At 36.8% G+C, this 15,988-nt stretch overlaps 1 protein-coding gene across 1 annotated transcript; it reads right to left on the minus strand.

The window, feature by feature from the left end:
* Positions 1–3,050: 3,050 nt before the first annotated feature.
* On the minus strand, positions 3,051–13,182 carry MMP10 (matrix metallopeptidase 10). The gene is made up of 10 exons (XM_008020658.3): positions 13,041–13,182; positions 12,048–12,289; positions 11,757–11,905; positions 11,166–11,291; positions 9,157–9,321; positions 8,827–8,971; positions 7,728–7,861; positions 5,393–5,552; positions 4,571–4,674; positions 3,051–3,440 (listed from the first exon to the last, which is right to left on the minus strand). Exons 1-10 carry the CDS (start codon positions 13,143–13,145, stop codon positions 3,340–3,342), a joined length of 1,431 nt encoding a protein of 476 aa, XP_008018849.3. The 5' UTR covers positions 13,146–13,182; the 3' UTR covers positions 3,051–3,339.
* Positions 13,183–15,988: the final 2,806 nt, after the last annotated feature.

Here is a 15,988-nt window from a genome sequence, read left to right on the forward strand (position 1 = left end):
AAATTTTCTCCCATTCTGTAGGTTGCCTGCTCACTCTGATGGTAGTTTCTTTTGCTGTGCAGAAGCTCATTAGTTTAATTAGATCCCATTTGTCAATTTTGGCTTTTGTTGCCATTGCTTTTGGTGTTTTAGACATGAAGTCCTTGCCCATGCCTATGTCCTGAATAGTATTGCCTTGCAGGTTTTCTTGCAGAATTTTTATGGTTTTATGTCTAACAGTTAAGTCTTTAATCCATGTTGAATTAATTTTTGTGTAAGGTGTAAGGAAAGGATCCAGTTTCAGCTTTCTGCATATGGCTAGCCAGTTTTCCCAGCACCTTTTATTAAATAAGGAATCCTTTCCCCATTTCTTGTTTTTGTCAAGTTTGTCAAAGATCAGATAGTTGTAGTTGTGTGGTATTATTTCTGAGGGCTCTGTTCTGTTCCATTGGTCTATATCTCTGTTTTGGTTCCTGTACCATGCTGTTTTGTGTACTGTAGCCTTGTAGTATAGTTTGAAGTCAGGTAGCATGATGCCTCCAGCTTTGTTCTTTTGACTTAGGATTGTCTTGGCAATGTGGGCTCTTTTTTGGTTCCATATGAACTTTAAAGTAGTTTTTCCAATTCTGTGAAGAAAGTCATTGGTAGCTTAAAGGGGATGGCATTGAATCTATAAATAGGAAGGATCAATATCATGAAAATGATCAGAGTCAGAGTATTCTTATAAACTAACTAACAAAACTTTGAAGCTGGAGTGGGAAGGGGAAGTTGATAATCCCTAATTCCTTCTTCAGCTTCCTCTAAAATCCTCTGTTTCACTGATTGTGTCCCACTTTCTACCTAATTAACTAGTGTTAGACACTGGGTGTGGTGAGAATTCAGTGGTTACAATTCAGCCGGATGCATGATGACTCTCTGGCCACAGGTTTCTGCACTCTGAATGCTACCTACACCCAGAAAGAGCATCTGGTAACATCTCACTGATTCTTCTTTTCCTTGTCTGTTTCATCCAGAATCCTCTAGACTGTAATTTTTCTCTTTTTCCTGTATGCTATAGGCAAGTGCTCTTTAAAGTGTGGTCTGTGAATCAGGGATGATTCATGAATTGTAATTGGTGTGTGATAAGCTCAGCAATCAAGCATGCTTTCACAACAATTTGATAAAGTAATTTTATGTCTATTGGATCTAGTCCGATAATTTAAAAACTGAACATTTAAAAATGTCTTTGTCATCTCATTTTCATAGTAATTCCCTTTCACTATATTTTACAAAAGTATCCGTGGTGAACTGGAAATGTAAGGAACTGGTCCTTCACTACAGATGGCTTGAGAAGCACTGCTTTGGGCCATAGAAGTAACTGACACTCTCCAATATTTTTATCTCTCTCTGCCTGGACCACCTCCCTCCTTCTTACCTGTTAAGTTCTTGCTCTTTGGCTCTCCATATAGATGCCTACTACTCTTGGAAGCCCCCTAATCTCTCAACACTGCGGGCATATGCCTACTATACATATGTTGCCTACTACACAGTAGATATTAAGTGGGTATCTGTTAAATGAGTGGATTAATCAATGAATGGTGGAGTGGAGGAGGAACTGCCATTCAGCCTTCCAAAACCCACTTCATGCAAGCACTCCCTTCCCCACTTAGATAGAGAGTGGTTAGGTGGACCAGTTTGAACTCTCTCTGCTCCTGGTCCTTAAGGCATGAAGGCCTGCCTGCAAGGTTGTCTACTATACCCCAGGGCTTAGCATGAAACTGCTCTCCAGTTTACTCTCCCCTCCTTGATCTCCAGACTGCCCCTTAGGTGGCCGGTCCCAGTGGAATTTCCTAATGCAGTCTTACATTTTATTACCTTAACTCTTTCCTTCTTCACTCCCTTTGCTCCTCCTCCCTCCACTGATCAGATTTTTGCTTCTCGGCCTTCTCATACCTGAATCACCTTCCTGCAATTCAAATACAGTTCACATGTTCGTCCCTACACTTGTCTTATCACCATTGTGTCACCCTTTCCCTCCTCTCTGTCTCTCTTCGTTCATCTGCCTGTCTTTCTGTGTGTGTGTTTTGCTCTAACTCTACTACTCTGTCTCTTAAAACATGCATATTTACCGTATGTCCTAATGTTAGTCAATAGCAAGAAAGGAACATTTATAACTCACACACTCTAAACTTATTATCATACATTATTTTATTAATGACTGCAAATTCTGTGTTCTAGTGCTGCTTGGTGCCTGGAAAAAGTGGTGAGTAAAATACAGAAAGATAAGAGAAAGATACCCCAAATAAAGTGAGAGCATTAATGGCTATTCATTTCTACTTCAAAATTTTGCCTTGAAGCCCATCCTAGACACAGTCACGTGTCTCTCTATGTCAGGGGTATCATTGCTGGTTATGAGCTCCAAAAGCAGGTGGGATATTTCTGCCTCCAGACTTTCTTTAGCAGAAATGGATTTTGGCCTGAATCATCTGGATAATTGCTATGTAGCTGAGGCTCCAAATAAGGTAATCACCCAACATATTAGATATCTATTGCTGAGTAGAAAATTACCACATGTGCACATGTGCTCTTATCACCCAGGGGCTTCCACATACAAAATGGCAGCAAGAGAATATTCTAACAGGAGGGTGAGGGTGAGGGTGAGATGAGAAATTTAGTCTGCAGAGCAGGAAAGGAATCCCAATAAAGAAAGATTTGGGTTAAAACAAGAGGTGAGTGGACTCCAAACTAGTTTTATTTCTCCACCTGTAAAATTGTAAAGTCTATTAAATAATACGCCAGGTTCCCAGGCTCTAACATTCTAGAGTTCCATTTCTCCATTCTGCTTTGATCCTTCCTAGATACAGGACAACTGTTGATTTACCTTCTTTGTTAGGTGTGTAAGGAATGCTTACAATATATGTGAGATGAAAAAGAAAGATCCTGTTGGTGCAGAGAATAGGAGAGGGTATGTGACAGCCACATGGCTCCTTTATAGTGTGTGATCCTACCACATCTACTGGCAGAGTATCTGTCAAATAATCAGTCCCCAGTGTGGTCAGGGTATTGAACACGAATTGTTCTAGAAAGTAAGGAACAGGCCCAAAATAAAATACTTTTTTATTGAAGAAGTAATAAAACATCTATGAAAATACATTCTTTCACCTATTGCACATGAGTATTTCTTAATTCTGTTGAATGTAATTCAAAAGCAAACGAAGCATTCCAGAAACATTCTTCATGACACATACAGATGTCTGCAAGACTCCTCTTCTTTAACCATAGAACATGCAGGAAAAATTAATCATTTTGGCTCATAATACATTAGATGAATAATTATTAGATTTATTTAAAACACCCATATCAGTTTTCCCCCTATCTTGTCTAGCAATGTAACCAGCTGTTACTCTTCAGTATGCGTGTCACCATCCTGGCATTGGGGTCAAACTCAAACTGTGATGATCCACTGAAGAAATAGAAAAATCCTGTAAATATAGAGAAGGAAATGATGAGACATCTTCAAATATGTCATTTTGCAACATATGTAACTTAGATTAAGTACAAGTTAATAATGGATGGCATTTATTAAGTGATTACTCTATGCCAGGCACTGAGCTAAGTACTTTACATATTTAGCTCAATTACCCTTACAAAAAAGTGTAATGTGTTATTGATGAGAACAAAACTAAAAATTAGGATGGTTTTGTAATTTTAACAAGGTAGTATCTGTAAGGAAGGATGGAGGGAGGACTCCATCTCATCTGACTCCAAAGGAAGTGCTCTAAAACATTATGTTATACTGGTTCTAAATATATAACATTCTATAATATTTTAAAATCTTGTTTTCCTTTCTTTCCAACCTCTCCTCTTCTGCTAGGTCCTAAATTACAGCTTAGGAGACAACTAGACCCAAGAGAATCAGACAAATGATAAATGAGCCAGAGGTCCATTTCCTGCTTTGCATCCATCATGGTTAAGTCATTTTAGTAACAAGATCATCAGCCTCATGAGCACTGGATTGTCAAGCACTGGCAGCTCCCTCCAAAATTCCTTCAGAGTAATCAAGAACAAGTTTTGCTTTCCTATTTACCCATTACCATGAATCACATTTTACCTATTTTGAGCATATGGGAGGACTACTATTTTTTTTACAGATGACTAATGTAGGAAATTGCAGACTGCAACAGAGGCCCAGACAAGGCTCCCCTGGGATGGGATAGAAGGAAAGGGAAAACAGGATGGGATAGAATAGAATGACAACCAGCCATTAGTAAACTTGGCTCACATAGATTGTATTTTTATACCAACATAGTGACCTGAAAGATAATGGTTTCTGTGTGAGAAAGTATCCTTTGATTTTGTGTGTAGGTATGAAACAGAGACTTGGAAGCTATTCAGGAAAAAAAAAAACCACACACACACACACACAGACACACACACACACAAAATTTAAACCCACTTTGCATAAATTGGAAAGTTAAGATTTTCAGGAATTTGGAGTAAAAAAGGTATCAGACTGAATGATTTAAAAACTGTTTTGATTCTGCACTTCATTTTGAAATCATAAAAATGCCTGGAGATTCCTGCATTGACAATGAAATAAGGGTCTTCTTACCAAATGCCTGTAATACCGCATCGACCTTAGGTTCAACTCCTGGAAAGTCATCAGCTATTAGTCTAGGGAAGCCTTGTTCCATGGACTGGCTATTTTCATCAAATCTAAGCCAAATGAAAGAAATACAGTTCAATGTTGTGTAGTAGTACCATTACACACAATAGTACAATGTGATGTTAATTTTCCAGTGTGGAATCCTAGACAAACTTTTTAAGTTGTGTAAAAAAGTGTTAAACATTTTTAGAGCTACAAGAATAGGTTACTTTCCTGGGCTTACAAGTTTAATGCATAAAACAATATTTTCCCAGAAACAGGAACATTCTGTCATTTTACAGAGGTTCCATACATATGTCTGAGGCAAATTTTCTAAGCCTGGACACACAGAACCCAAATTTCTATGTGTCTACCACAAATACATAAAGACTGTGTAGACATAATATGTAAAATGAATTAAATCACTTAGCTAAAACCAAAACTCTGGTTCTCAGTCACACTGGGACCCTGTAGATCTTGTCTCCAAAGCCTGCCACACCTGGGCTTCCTATGGCAGCCACATGGTGACTGGAAACGGGATAAGAAGGGAATATCTTTGGACCTCAGCTGGCCTCTCCTGATGTCTTTTGGTGTCTGAGTATATGGCCCAGTGATCACCGCTCTGAGAGCCCTTTGTATCCAGGAAGTAGAACAATAAGCTGTCTTCCTCATAATCATAAATTTTGAAGTTAGAGAAAGTTAGAGCATGGGGGTAGGGAAATATCCTTAAAGAAAGAAAATAATTTTCTTAATCAGGCTTCATAGAAAGTCATTTCTCTTGCATCTCACCTCCAGTATTTGTCCTCTACAAAGAAGTATGTTTTCTTCTTTTCCTTGTCAGAAACAGCTGCATCAATTTTCCTTATGGTTGGAGGAAAACCCAGGGTATGGATACCTCTTGGGTAACCCGCTTGTACCTCATTTCCTCTGATGGCCCAGAACTCATTTCCTGTTGAAAAAACAAATCCAATAAATTTTACATGAAGCCGTTGATTTTAAAAATGATTATAGTGCATTGTTGTGGTAAAGAGGAAGTCTTGGTTTTAATTCCAACCTAATAATGCCCAGTTCACAGCCAGTCTTTAATAAATACTCCCTGAATGAATGAGTGAGTGAAAGAATGAATAAATGAGTAGATAACTCTGATTCATTGCCCTTTCTGTGGCTTATATATTTGTATCTATAAGTTATAGTTTATTTATAGATCAGTTTTAGTTATTTCTTATAATTGCTGGTGACTTTTTAACCTGAATTTCTCACCTAGACCTCTCTCTCTTAAGTTTCATACTAATAGATCATTGCTTATTGAACACTTCCTTTGAGATATTTCACAGTCACCAATTCCAATCTGTGCTTCTTCTGAACACAATCGGAATTCATTCAAATTCTAGTGAGTTAGGACAACAAAATCCCATCCATCTCTCTGCCTTTACTTTGTTACATCACTCTCTAGGACCCCAAGCCTGAATTCCTTCTTCATACTACTGCCAGATTCACTAATCTAAAATGTCCATCTGTTGTTTATCTCTCTTGCTTCATCTGAACTGAATGACTTTTATGTGTCTGAGCAGTTCCAGATATGCTCTTACTTGGCAAAAACAATTTCTTCTTTCTTAGAGACCTTTCTACTTCCTGTGCACCCAGCCGATCTCTGCACAGCAAAAGAGAACTTCAAGACCCATCCTAACATCACCTCCTCTAAGGGATCTTTGCTGAGCCCTGGATATGAGTCAGATGCTCCCATGGCACCCTTCCTTCTCTCAGTACCAGCACTTGTCATACGTAGGCTGCCTATGGCTTCATCTCTGCTGCTCCTTCTAGAATATGAGCCCTTTTCAGTCCTGACCTCCACTAATGAGCATAGTGTCTGACACAGTGCAAGTGATATGTAAATGTGAGATACATTACTGGATAATGATATGTTAGAGTTATAATTCTTTACAATTTCTATTGCAATTTCACATTCATTTAATCTTCACAAAAGTGAGATTGCCAGAAATAAACATTTTTAAAATCTTCATAAAGCTTGACATTTAAAAATATTCCAATATCACCTATAAGTCTAGGGGAAAAATAAAAATGAGAAATTAAAGAATTAAAATTGAACAAAATGAAAATACTGCATATCAAAATTTGCTAAATAAAAAAGAAGAAATGGTTATTTATAGGTATAAATGCTTATATTAGAAAAGAAAAAATTTACAAGTTAATAAGGTAAGTGTCAAACTTAAGCTATAACAATAATAACAGGATCAATTAAAAGTAAACAAAACTTAAGGCAACAATAAGGATATGAACAGAAATGAGTTAAATGGGAAATCAAAATATAATATAGAGAATAAATAAAGCCAAAAGTCAGTCCTTTGAAAAGATCAATAACATTATTACATATATTATGAGATTGATGAAGAGAAAAAGAGAAAGGCAAAAGGGTTCAGTATTGGGAATGAAAAAGAGAACAAAACTTCAGCAATAATTCAAATTACAACAAAATAATTTTCCAAAAACTTTTTACTGATGGATTTGAAAACAGACAAAATTGGCAAACTTTTAGAAAAACATGTTAACAAAACTGACTCAAGAAGTAATAGAAACTCAAATAGCATATTACCAATAAAACAAATTGAAACCGTAGTTTAAAAATCTGATAAAGAAGCCGCCATACCTGAATAGCTCCATTAGTTAATTTATCTCTCCCTGAACTGATACTACATCTTACTGATTAAAATTTTATAACACAGGGCTTTTCTCCTTATCTAATAAGATGGGTTCACCAGGAGCATCCTGGCTATTCTTGGTCTTTGCTGCCGTATAAATTGTAAAACTAATTTGTCAAGTTCCATGAAAAATCTTTTGGCATTTGAAATGAAAATGTCTTGTATCTATAGATAAATTGACATTTTTACTATATTGCATTTTTTATCCATGAATATGGAATACCACCTATTCACTTAAGAGGTCTCTAAAATAAAGTTTATAATGTTCTTTGTACAAATTTTATTTAAGTGTTAGCACAAGGTCTTGCAGTAATCTAAACTTTAATATAATGGAGAAAACTCATGTCGATAAAATTTTCACAATAGGATTTATTCCAGCAAGTTGAAAATTCTTATATAGTACTCACCTTTAAAAATAAAAACTGTATCCCTGCTATTAACTTCATATGCAGCATCCAAATATGACGGGAGAGAGGGCCAAAATGTAGAAATCAAATGAAATTCAGGTTCAGAGTTCCAGTGGGATCTTCGCCAAAAATATCTGTAATACATAAAATTACTTGCAATTGTCTTTCTCCTTTAGCTATGTGAAAAAAGTATTCTTTTAAAAAAAAATCCATGCTAATTCACGCATTCATAGAAGTCTATATTAAACCATCCTCCTGCATGTAATAATAAAATTGATGGCAGGGTAATAAAATTGATGGCAGGACTTGTGACTGGTTCCAATAAAATTATTTAGCTTGGTTCCACTCTGAAAGTCCATAAACAGTGTGTATATTATGTCCTAATATTTTAAAAAATATTATGTGCGTATTGATGCTTGTATATGAATAGAACATTTCTGTAAAGAGTTAAAGGAAATTGATAGCCGTGGTTACACATGTGAAGGGAGCTGGGGAACTGTAGACCAAAGACTAGAGAGAGATTTTTTAACTCTGTATCTTTTGGCAGTGTCTAAATATTGTGCCATAAGCATATATCACTTTTTTCCAAAAGTAATTAATTTAAGTAGTAGCAATTTTTAGCAAAGGGAAAGATATCACCCTGTTTCTAAGGATTCACCAGTGCTTTCTGAAGAAGTTCCATGATTTATATTTTAAAAAATGAACAAAACAGATATAACTCCCTGCCTTAATCAAGCTTACAGTCTAGAATCATCCCTTGTAAGTGTAAAAAATGACCCGGACAATTCTAACAGGATGTTAAAAGTTCAACAAGAACTAGATCTGAATGATTTTAAAATACAGAGAAAATTTTGTATTTAAAAAAATCTCTGTCAAGCAGAAAAAGTAACTACAGGGTACTAGGTTTAGCACTGGGTTGACAAAATTATCTGTACAACAAACCCCCGTGACATGAATTTACCTATATAACAAACCTGCACATGTACCCCTGAACCTAAAATAAAAGTTTTTTAAAAAAACCTCTATCAAATTTCTGTTTTCCTTTCTAAGCACTGTACATCAAAAGAATAGATAGAAAAATATAATTTTCTGGTCTGACCTGTCTTTAAAGAACAGATATTCTCCCCTCAGAGTGCTGATGGCATCGAAGGACAAAGCAGGGTCACACTTGGCTGGCGTCCCAGATCCTGAAGGGACGGATTTTGTGGACACCAGGGGTTCCTCAGTAGAGGCAGGGGGAGATCCTAAAGGAAAGAGATTTGGGGATGCAAACATTTAAAAAATGTGATGCAACTGTCAATTTGTATGCCTTTCAAACATTCTCAAAGTGCTTCAAGCTAAATCAGAAATACTTTAGGTAGCATTGGAAAACTTTCTTGAGGACTGTCGTTGTAGAGCTACAATGCTTAATTTTTCCAGCGTCACTCACCATAGAGAGACTGAATGCCATTCACATCATCTTGTGAAAGGCGGAACCGGGCCAGCTCTGTGAATGAGTTGTAGAGTGGGTACATCAAAGCTTCAGTGTTGGCTGAGTGAAAGAGCCCCAGGGAGTGGCCAAGTTCATGAGCAGCAACGAGGAATAAATTGGTGCCTGTATGACAACCATAAATGTTCAGAATCTACCAGCTATTTATTCCATAAATACACATACAGAACATATGCCAGCTGTGCAGGCCATCCTTGAAACCACATGGTCTTTTCAGTATTTGTGGATTGGTTCATTGATTGGCATATTCCATACTTTATAGAAATTAATGTGTTTTTCAAGGTTGACTTTAAGTCAATATATAAGACAGTTTTTCACCGTATCGCTCCCTAGATCCCTCCTTGGTCAGGAAAACTAAGACACTTTTCCTATATTGACAAATGAGAAGCATTGTTTCCAAAGATTTTTTTTTTTTTGAAAGGACAAAACTAATAGCATGTCAATAAATATAACTCTTCGTTGTCTAAAAGTGAAAAGTCATTGTTCAAATTTAGGAACATGTGCCAGTTGCAACCTCGGTTAAAATTAATCATATAACATTTACGTTGCTCCTCAAACTTTTAGGCCACAAGACTGTAGTTATTTCTTGTGGAGTTTAGTCTGATTTGCTCTTCCTCCTCTTCATCATACTCAAGTAATTGTTTTTTTGAGACAGTCTCACTCTGTCGCCCAGGCTGGAGTACGGGTTCAAGCGATTCTCATGCCTCAGCCTCCTGAGTAGCTGAGATTACAGGCACGTGCCACCATGCCCGGCTAATTTTTATATTTTTGGTAGAGATAGGGTTTCACCATGTTGGCTAGGCTAGTCTCGAACTCCTGGCCTCAAATGATTCACTCACCTTGGCCTCCCAAAATGCTGGGAATACAGGCATTAGCCACCGGTGCTCAGCCATAATAAAACAATTTTTGATTGTCAAAAATCTTCCCAGTAATAAATGCCATTGGATGTGTACAATCTTTAGTTTAAAACAGAAACATGCCCAATAACAGGTTTCTGCAGTACAAACACAGCTAGATTCAGCTTTTAAAAAATATTATAAAGAGAGTTTTACTGAATTTTGTAGTAGATATTTGACCAAGGCTCCAAGAATTGTGCAGAAAAGGACAATTGTTCAAATAAAAGGCAATCATTTCATGCAACACAGATTTCAGTCTTGTGAGACAGAGTCGCCCAGGTTGGAGTACAGTGGTGCAATCTCGGCTCACTGCAGCCTCCATCTCCCGGCTTCAAGCGATTCTCGTGCCTCAGCCTTCTGAGTCTTGTACTCAGGAAAGATGTTCTTTGCATTTACATTAAAAATTCCAGGCACTCTCAGAAATAGTGATTGTTTCAACAGTGTGTTTCTAAACTTCAGAAGCCATTTTAAATATTAAATAGCATACAGTTAATTTTTGTCATTATGTTTAGATGTAAAGTGTTTCAAAGCCAATTTAGGGGGAAAAAACCCCATCTAAGCTAGAGATAGGGACATGTTTATTTAAAAAGATGACCTAACAGTTTTTTTTTTTTTCAGTTCCTGGCATTTTCTCCTGATCTCTACTTTTAAGTAAAAAGGAGGCCAATGAAAAGAAAGAAAGAAAACCTAAGGGCAAATTTTAGGATTGAAACTGATTTAATGGAATTCATTCTACCGTAATCATCTGTCATTAAAGTGATCAAAAACATTAATTGTGCTGATCCTCAAACCCCTACAAGATCCTGAGTTGTGGAGATAAGTCTGAATGGCTTTTACAATATTGTACTTGGTGGGGGCAAACATGAAAATACAGACATTTTATAAAATTCTTCAATAATGATTGAAACAAACAGTACTTCTGTTTAAAGCTCAGGCAATAAAAAAATTCAGTTACTAGTATATTCCATTTACTGCTCATTCTAGATAATCCAATTATTTTTGGGTAGGATTAGACATTATTCCTGAAATGTTCCTGAGAGATTTACTACCCACCTGATGCATCTTCTGTCCATTTTTCATCATCATCAAAGTGGATATCTCCATAAAACCCAGGTCCAGGTGGATAGGCATGAGCCAAGCTCTGTCCTGAGCCATCAAAAGAGTAAAAGTCTCCATGTTCTGATAGGGAAAAAAAATTAATGGAAATATAAGTGTTCAGAATTTATTTTTACCCTGTTCCAATAAAATAACAGTAGATGCTATAGTCTGAATGCTGGTGTCTGCTGCAAATTCATATGTTGAAACTTGATATTCACTGTGATATAGTATTAAGAGGTTAGGTCTTTAGGAAGTGATTAGGTCATAGGTGCTCTGCCCTCATGAATGAGATTAGTGCTTTTATGAAAGAGGCTTGAGGGAACCTCCTGGCCCTTTCTATTGTGTGAGGACACAGAAGGTACCATCTATGAAGAATAGGCTCTCATCAGACACCAAATCTGCTGACACCTTAATCTTGGACTTCCCAGCCTCCAGGATTGTGAGCAATAAGTTTCTGTTGTTTATAAATTACACAGTCCAAGGTATCTTGCTCTAGCAGTCTAAACAGACTAATACACCAGATAAATGGATGCTTTATTTGATTACCTTTAACTGCAAAAGAGATCATTATATCAGCTTCTCCTTCATACAGCCTAGAGAAAGTGAGTGGAGTCACCTCTTCCCAGACTTTCACAGCTTTCTCAACGGCAGAATCAACAGCATCTCTTGGCAAATCTGGTGTATAATTCACAATCCTGGAGGAGAAAAATTGAAGAGGATATTATTTTCTCCTGCCATTATGAAAAATTGTTAAAGAAAACTTTGTGTTACTTATCCAAATATGACAAGGAACTTATGAAGTTTCAATATTACGTGAAAACTACTCTGAACCATTACCTGTATGTAAGGTGGGTTTTCCTCCACTTCGGGATGCCAGGAAACGTTGTGAAGTGACCAACGTCAGGAACTCCACACCTGGGCTTGCGCATCACCTCCAGAGTGTCAGAGTCCAGCTTCCCTGTTGCTGCCAACCCAAGGAACTTCTGCATTCGTTGGATTTTTTTAACAATGAGATTACTCTCCTTTCTTCTAAACTGTTTCACATCTGTTTTGAGGTTGTAGTAGTTTTCTAGGTATTGCTAATGGAATAATGAGTATAATTTTTAGGTCATTTTTTTACGATTTTCCATGACTTACCCAACTTTTATAATACATCTTAATTTTCCTCTAGTTTCTTAAAACAAAAGTCGATCACACATTTAATTTGATTTTTTTCATTAAGACTCCCCATTTCATACAAATTTTTAAATTTTATTGCAGTGTTAGTTTGCTAGTCAAGTAAGGAATTTGGGTTTGGAAATTCAGGTCTAGCATTACTTTTGTCTGTTTTTAAAGAAACCCTCTTTTAACATAGTTTTGTGAAAAGTTAGAATACTAACCTTTTCCACTTACATTGTTATTATAGACTTGGTTTAAGACTGAAGTGCGGTAAACTCTTTTGTCCAAATATGACAAGAAAAAATATAAAAACTGTTACCTGTTGTGATTTAAAGATCAGACTTAGCATGCTCCCCCTCCCCAATAATTTTAACTAAAGAAATTCTAAAACCAGAGGACTTTCATATACTCTCCATGTGTTCTTTTCACTTAGCCACAAATATACTGCTACTATTTTATTGTAACCTTGAGTAATTATATGCCCTTTCTGAAACTTTCTTTTCTTCTCTGTTAACTTAAAAATAATTTCCACCTCCAGCCTGCTAATTATTCTCTGGTGCTACAGTTTTCTAACAAAGTGATCTCTAGTCTAATCATCCTGCTTTGTGTTGGAAGGCCAAGTAGACACACTTGGGCTGGCCAGTAGCTGCATTAGATGCCACCATTAATTACCTGGGCAAGATCCCTGTTGGAGTCCTCCTGTTTTGCTGCCCCACTCAGAGGATAGGCAGAGCAGACTGGCAGACACAACAGCACGAGGAATGCAAGATGCATCATTCTCACTGTCCTTATCTTCTCTGTCTACTGGGCTTCTAGCTCTACCCCCTAGTGTCCTTTCTTTTATACAGAGACAATGCTTAGGTCACCAACAGCATGATTCATGCATATGTTTTTTAAGTCTGAATGCTCACAAACTTTTAATGTAATGGTGATACAGCCTACATTGGTATTTTCCTTCAACATTCTAAACTTGAAAGAATGATTAATCCCCAGGAAATGATTTCTATGTTTGTAAAGACAAGAAAGAATTGACTAGGTAATTCATGTCTGTGTATTTACCTAAAGAGAACTGACAAGGTTGGTAAAATGCCAAATGTTTAGACATTTTAAAATCAGTGCAATTTTCTTTTAATAAGACTATGTTTTAAACTTAAATATAAGCAGATAAGAATTAAGTAGGTCAATGGAAACAAATTCCAAATATAGTTGTGGTCTAACTGTGGGAATTGCTATCTACAAAGATATTAAAACAAATATTTCACTTCTTGAGTCCTTGTTTACAACAGCTGTTACTGATTTTCACATGGATTTATTGGCCATGGAGTAGGGGTATTGTGAGAAGGACATGGAGCATGTAGAGAAAAGAATCCAAAGAGTGAACCTTTGGTGTTCACTCATTCTCCATTTCCCAGTGTATAATTATGTTCAAGGTAACTGCTCCATAAAACTTGTTAAATGGAAAAAATTAAATTGCACGTTAGACCAAAATGGTCCTTCTACCTTCCTCCTCTTCTTTGCTTTAAAAAATTCTTTTCATCCTTTCTTTCTCCTCTTAAGGTACAAAGGAGGAGATGGATTGAGATCTGTAATGGGAAAAGATTTCAAATCCTCCATTTCTTTCACATGTCTAATGATCTACCCCTGCCCACGAATAGTATTTTCTTTCTTGTTTTCTCAGTCAAATAAAGTGCTTTTTACACAGTAACACAGTAAGTCTGCAATAACTGTTTTGTCAAATTAACCTGTTAGTATAAAGAACCCTGAAATTCTTGTAGTAAAGAACTATATTTTTCTCTTGCTAAAGATAAATTAATTCTACCATGTCTGAAGTATATAATTGCAAAGTGATGAGAGATTAAAATAATAAGTGTGCAGGAAAGATCTTTTCAGTATCACCCACCATCCACACCCTACTTAGGGTAACCTGGACAGGTGGGACTTCCAGGAACCAAGAGGCTCTGAGACTTCCAAGCCAGAGTTGGGGAGAAACAAGTCAACTTGTGGCTTACTGTTGCCAAAGAGTTTGCTCTACAGTGTGGGCACATCGGCTTGAATATCAGAGGGAGAAGGACTGATAACCAGACTCAAATGAAGTCAGCCGGACATTGAGTAAGAACAGTCAGGCACTGCATAATGTTTCAGTCAACAATGGACCACATACATGATGGTCGTCCCATATGATTATAATGGAGCTTGATATGGTTTGGATCTGTGTCCCTGCCCAAATCTCATGTCGAATTGTCATCCCCAGTGTTGGAGGTGAAGCCTGGTGGGAGGTGATTGGATCATGGGGGCGGATTTCTTATGCCCATTTAGCACTATCCCTTCGGTTCTGTTCTTGTGATAGTGAGTGAGTGAGTTATCATGAGATCTGGTTGTTTAAAAGTGTATAGCACCTCCCTGCTTTCTTTCTTCCTCCTGCTCTGGCCATGGAAAGTGCAGGCTCCTCTTTCGCCTTCCATGATTGTAAGTTTCCTGAGGCCCCCCAGAAGCAGGTGCCACCATGGTTCCTATACAGCCTGCAGAATTGTGAGCCAATTAAACCACTTTTCTTTATAAGTTACCTAGTCTCAGGTATTTTTGATAGAGATGCAAGAACCAACTAATACAGAGCTGATAAGCACCCATCAGCTATTGTCATTGTAGCCATCATAATGTCAGAGTACAATGCATTACCCATGAGTTTGTGATGATGCTGGTATAAACAAGTCTACTGTGCTGCCATATAAAAGTCTAGCACATGCAATTGTGTACAGCACATAATTCTTGATAATAGTAATAAATGACTGTTTATGCAATTACTATACATTTTGTTATTTATTTTAGAGTGTACTTCTTTTTTTTTTTTTTTTTAAGTTACCTGTAAAACAGCTTCAGGCAGGTCCTTCAGAAGGTATTCCATGGTTAGTGCCCTATACAGGCATTGTTACCATAGGAGATGACAGCTGCATCGGTGTTATTGCCCTGAAAGACCTTCCAGTGGAACATGATGTGAAGGTGGAAAACAGTGATACTGATGATCCTGATCCTGTGTAGGCCAGGGCTAATGTGTGTTTTGTGTCTTCACTCTTAACAAAAAAGTTTAAAAAATAAAAAAATTAAAGATAGTAAAAGCTTATAGAATAAGGATATCAAGAATAAATATTTTTGCACCTCTGAAATGTTTGTGTTTTAACATAAGTGTTATTACAAAAGAGTCAAAAAGTTTGTTAAAATTGAAAAGTTTATAAAGTAAAAATGTTACAGTAAGCTAAGGTTAATTTATATTGAAGAAAGAAAAATGTTTTTATAAATTTAGTGTAGTCTAGGTATACAGTGTTCATAAAGTATACATAGTGTACAGATTCACTCACCACTCATTCACTGACTCACTCGGAGCAACTTCCAGTTTGGCAAGCTTCATTCATGGTTAGTGCCCTATATAGTTGTACCATTTTTTATCTTTAATACCATCTTTTTATTGTATTTATCTATGTTAAAATATGTGTAGATACACTAACACTTATTATTATGTTACAATTGCCTCCAGTATTCAGTTGAATTTCATGCTGTATAGGTTTGTAGTCTAGGAGTAATAGGCTTGCTGAGCATGGTGGCTGACACCTCTACTCTCAGCTACT

This window comes from Chlorocebus sabaeus, chromosome 1 (assembly GCF_047675955.1).
Source record: "Chlorocebus sabaeus isolate Y175 chromosome 1, mChlSab1.0.hap1, whole genome shotgun sequence".
NCBI classification, from domain to species: Eukaryota; Metazoa; Chordata; class Mammalia; order Primates; family Cercopithecidae; genus Chlorocebus; species Chlorocebus sabaeus.

Bases quoted from the DNA above. Each gene is read 5' to 3' on its own strand.
- MMP10 (XM_008020658.3), bottom strand. From the start codon at position 13,145: ATGATGCATCTTGCATTCCTCGTGCTGTTGTGTCTGCCAGTCTGCTCT. The intron at 11,906-12,047 runs GTAATGGTTCAG...TTTCTCCTCCAG, and splicing joins AAAACCCACCTTACATACAG to GATTGTGAATTATACACCAG. The intron at 8,972-9,156 runs GTGAGTGACGCT...TCTTTCCTTTAG, and splicing joins TGGCATTCAGTCTCTCTATG to GATCTCCCCCTGCCTCTACT.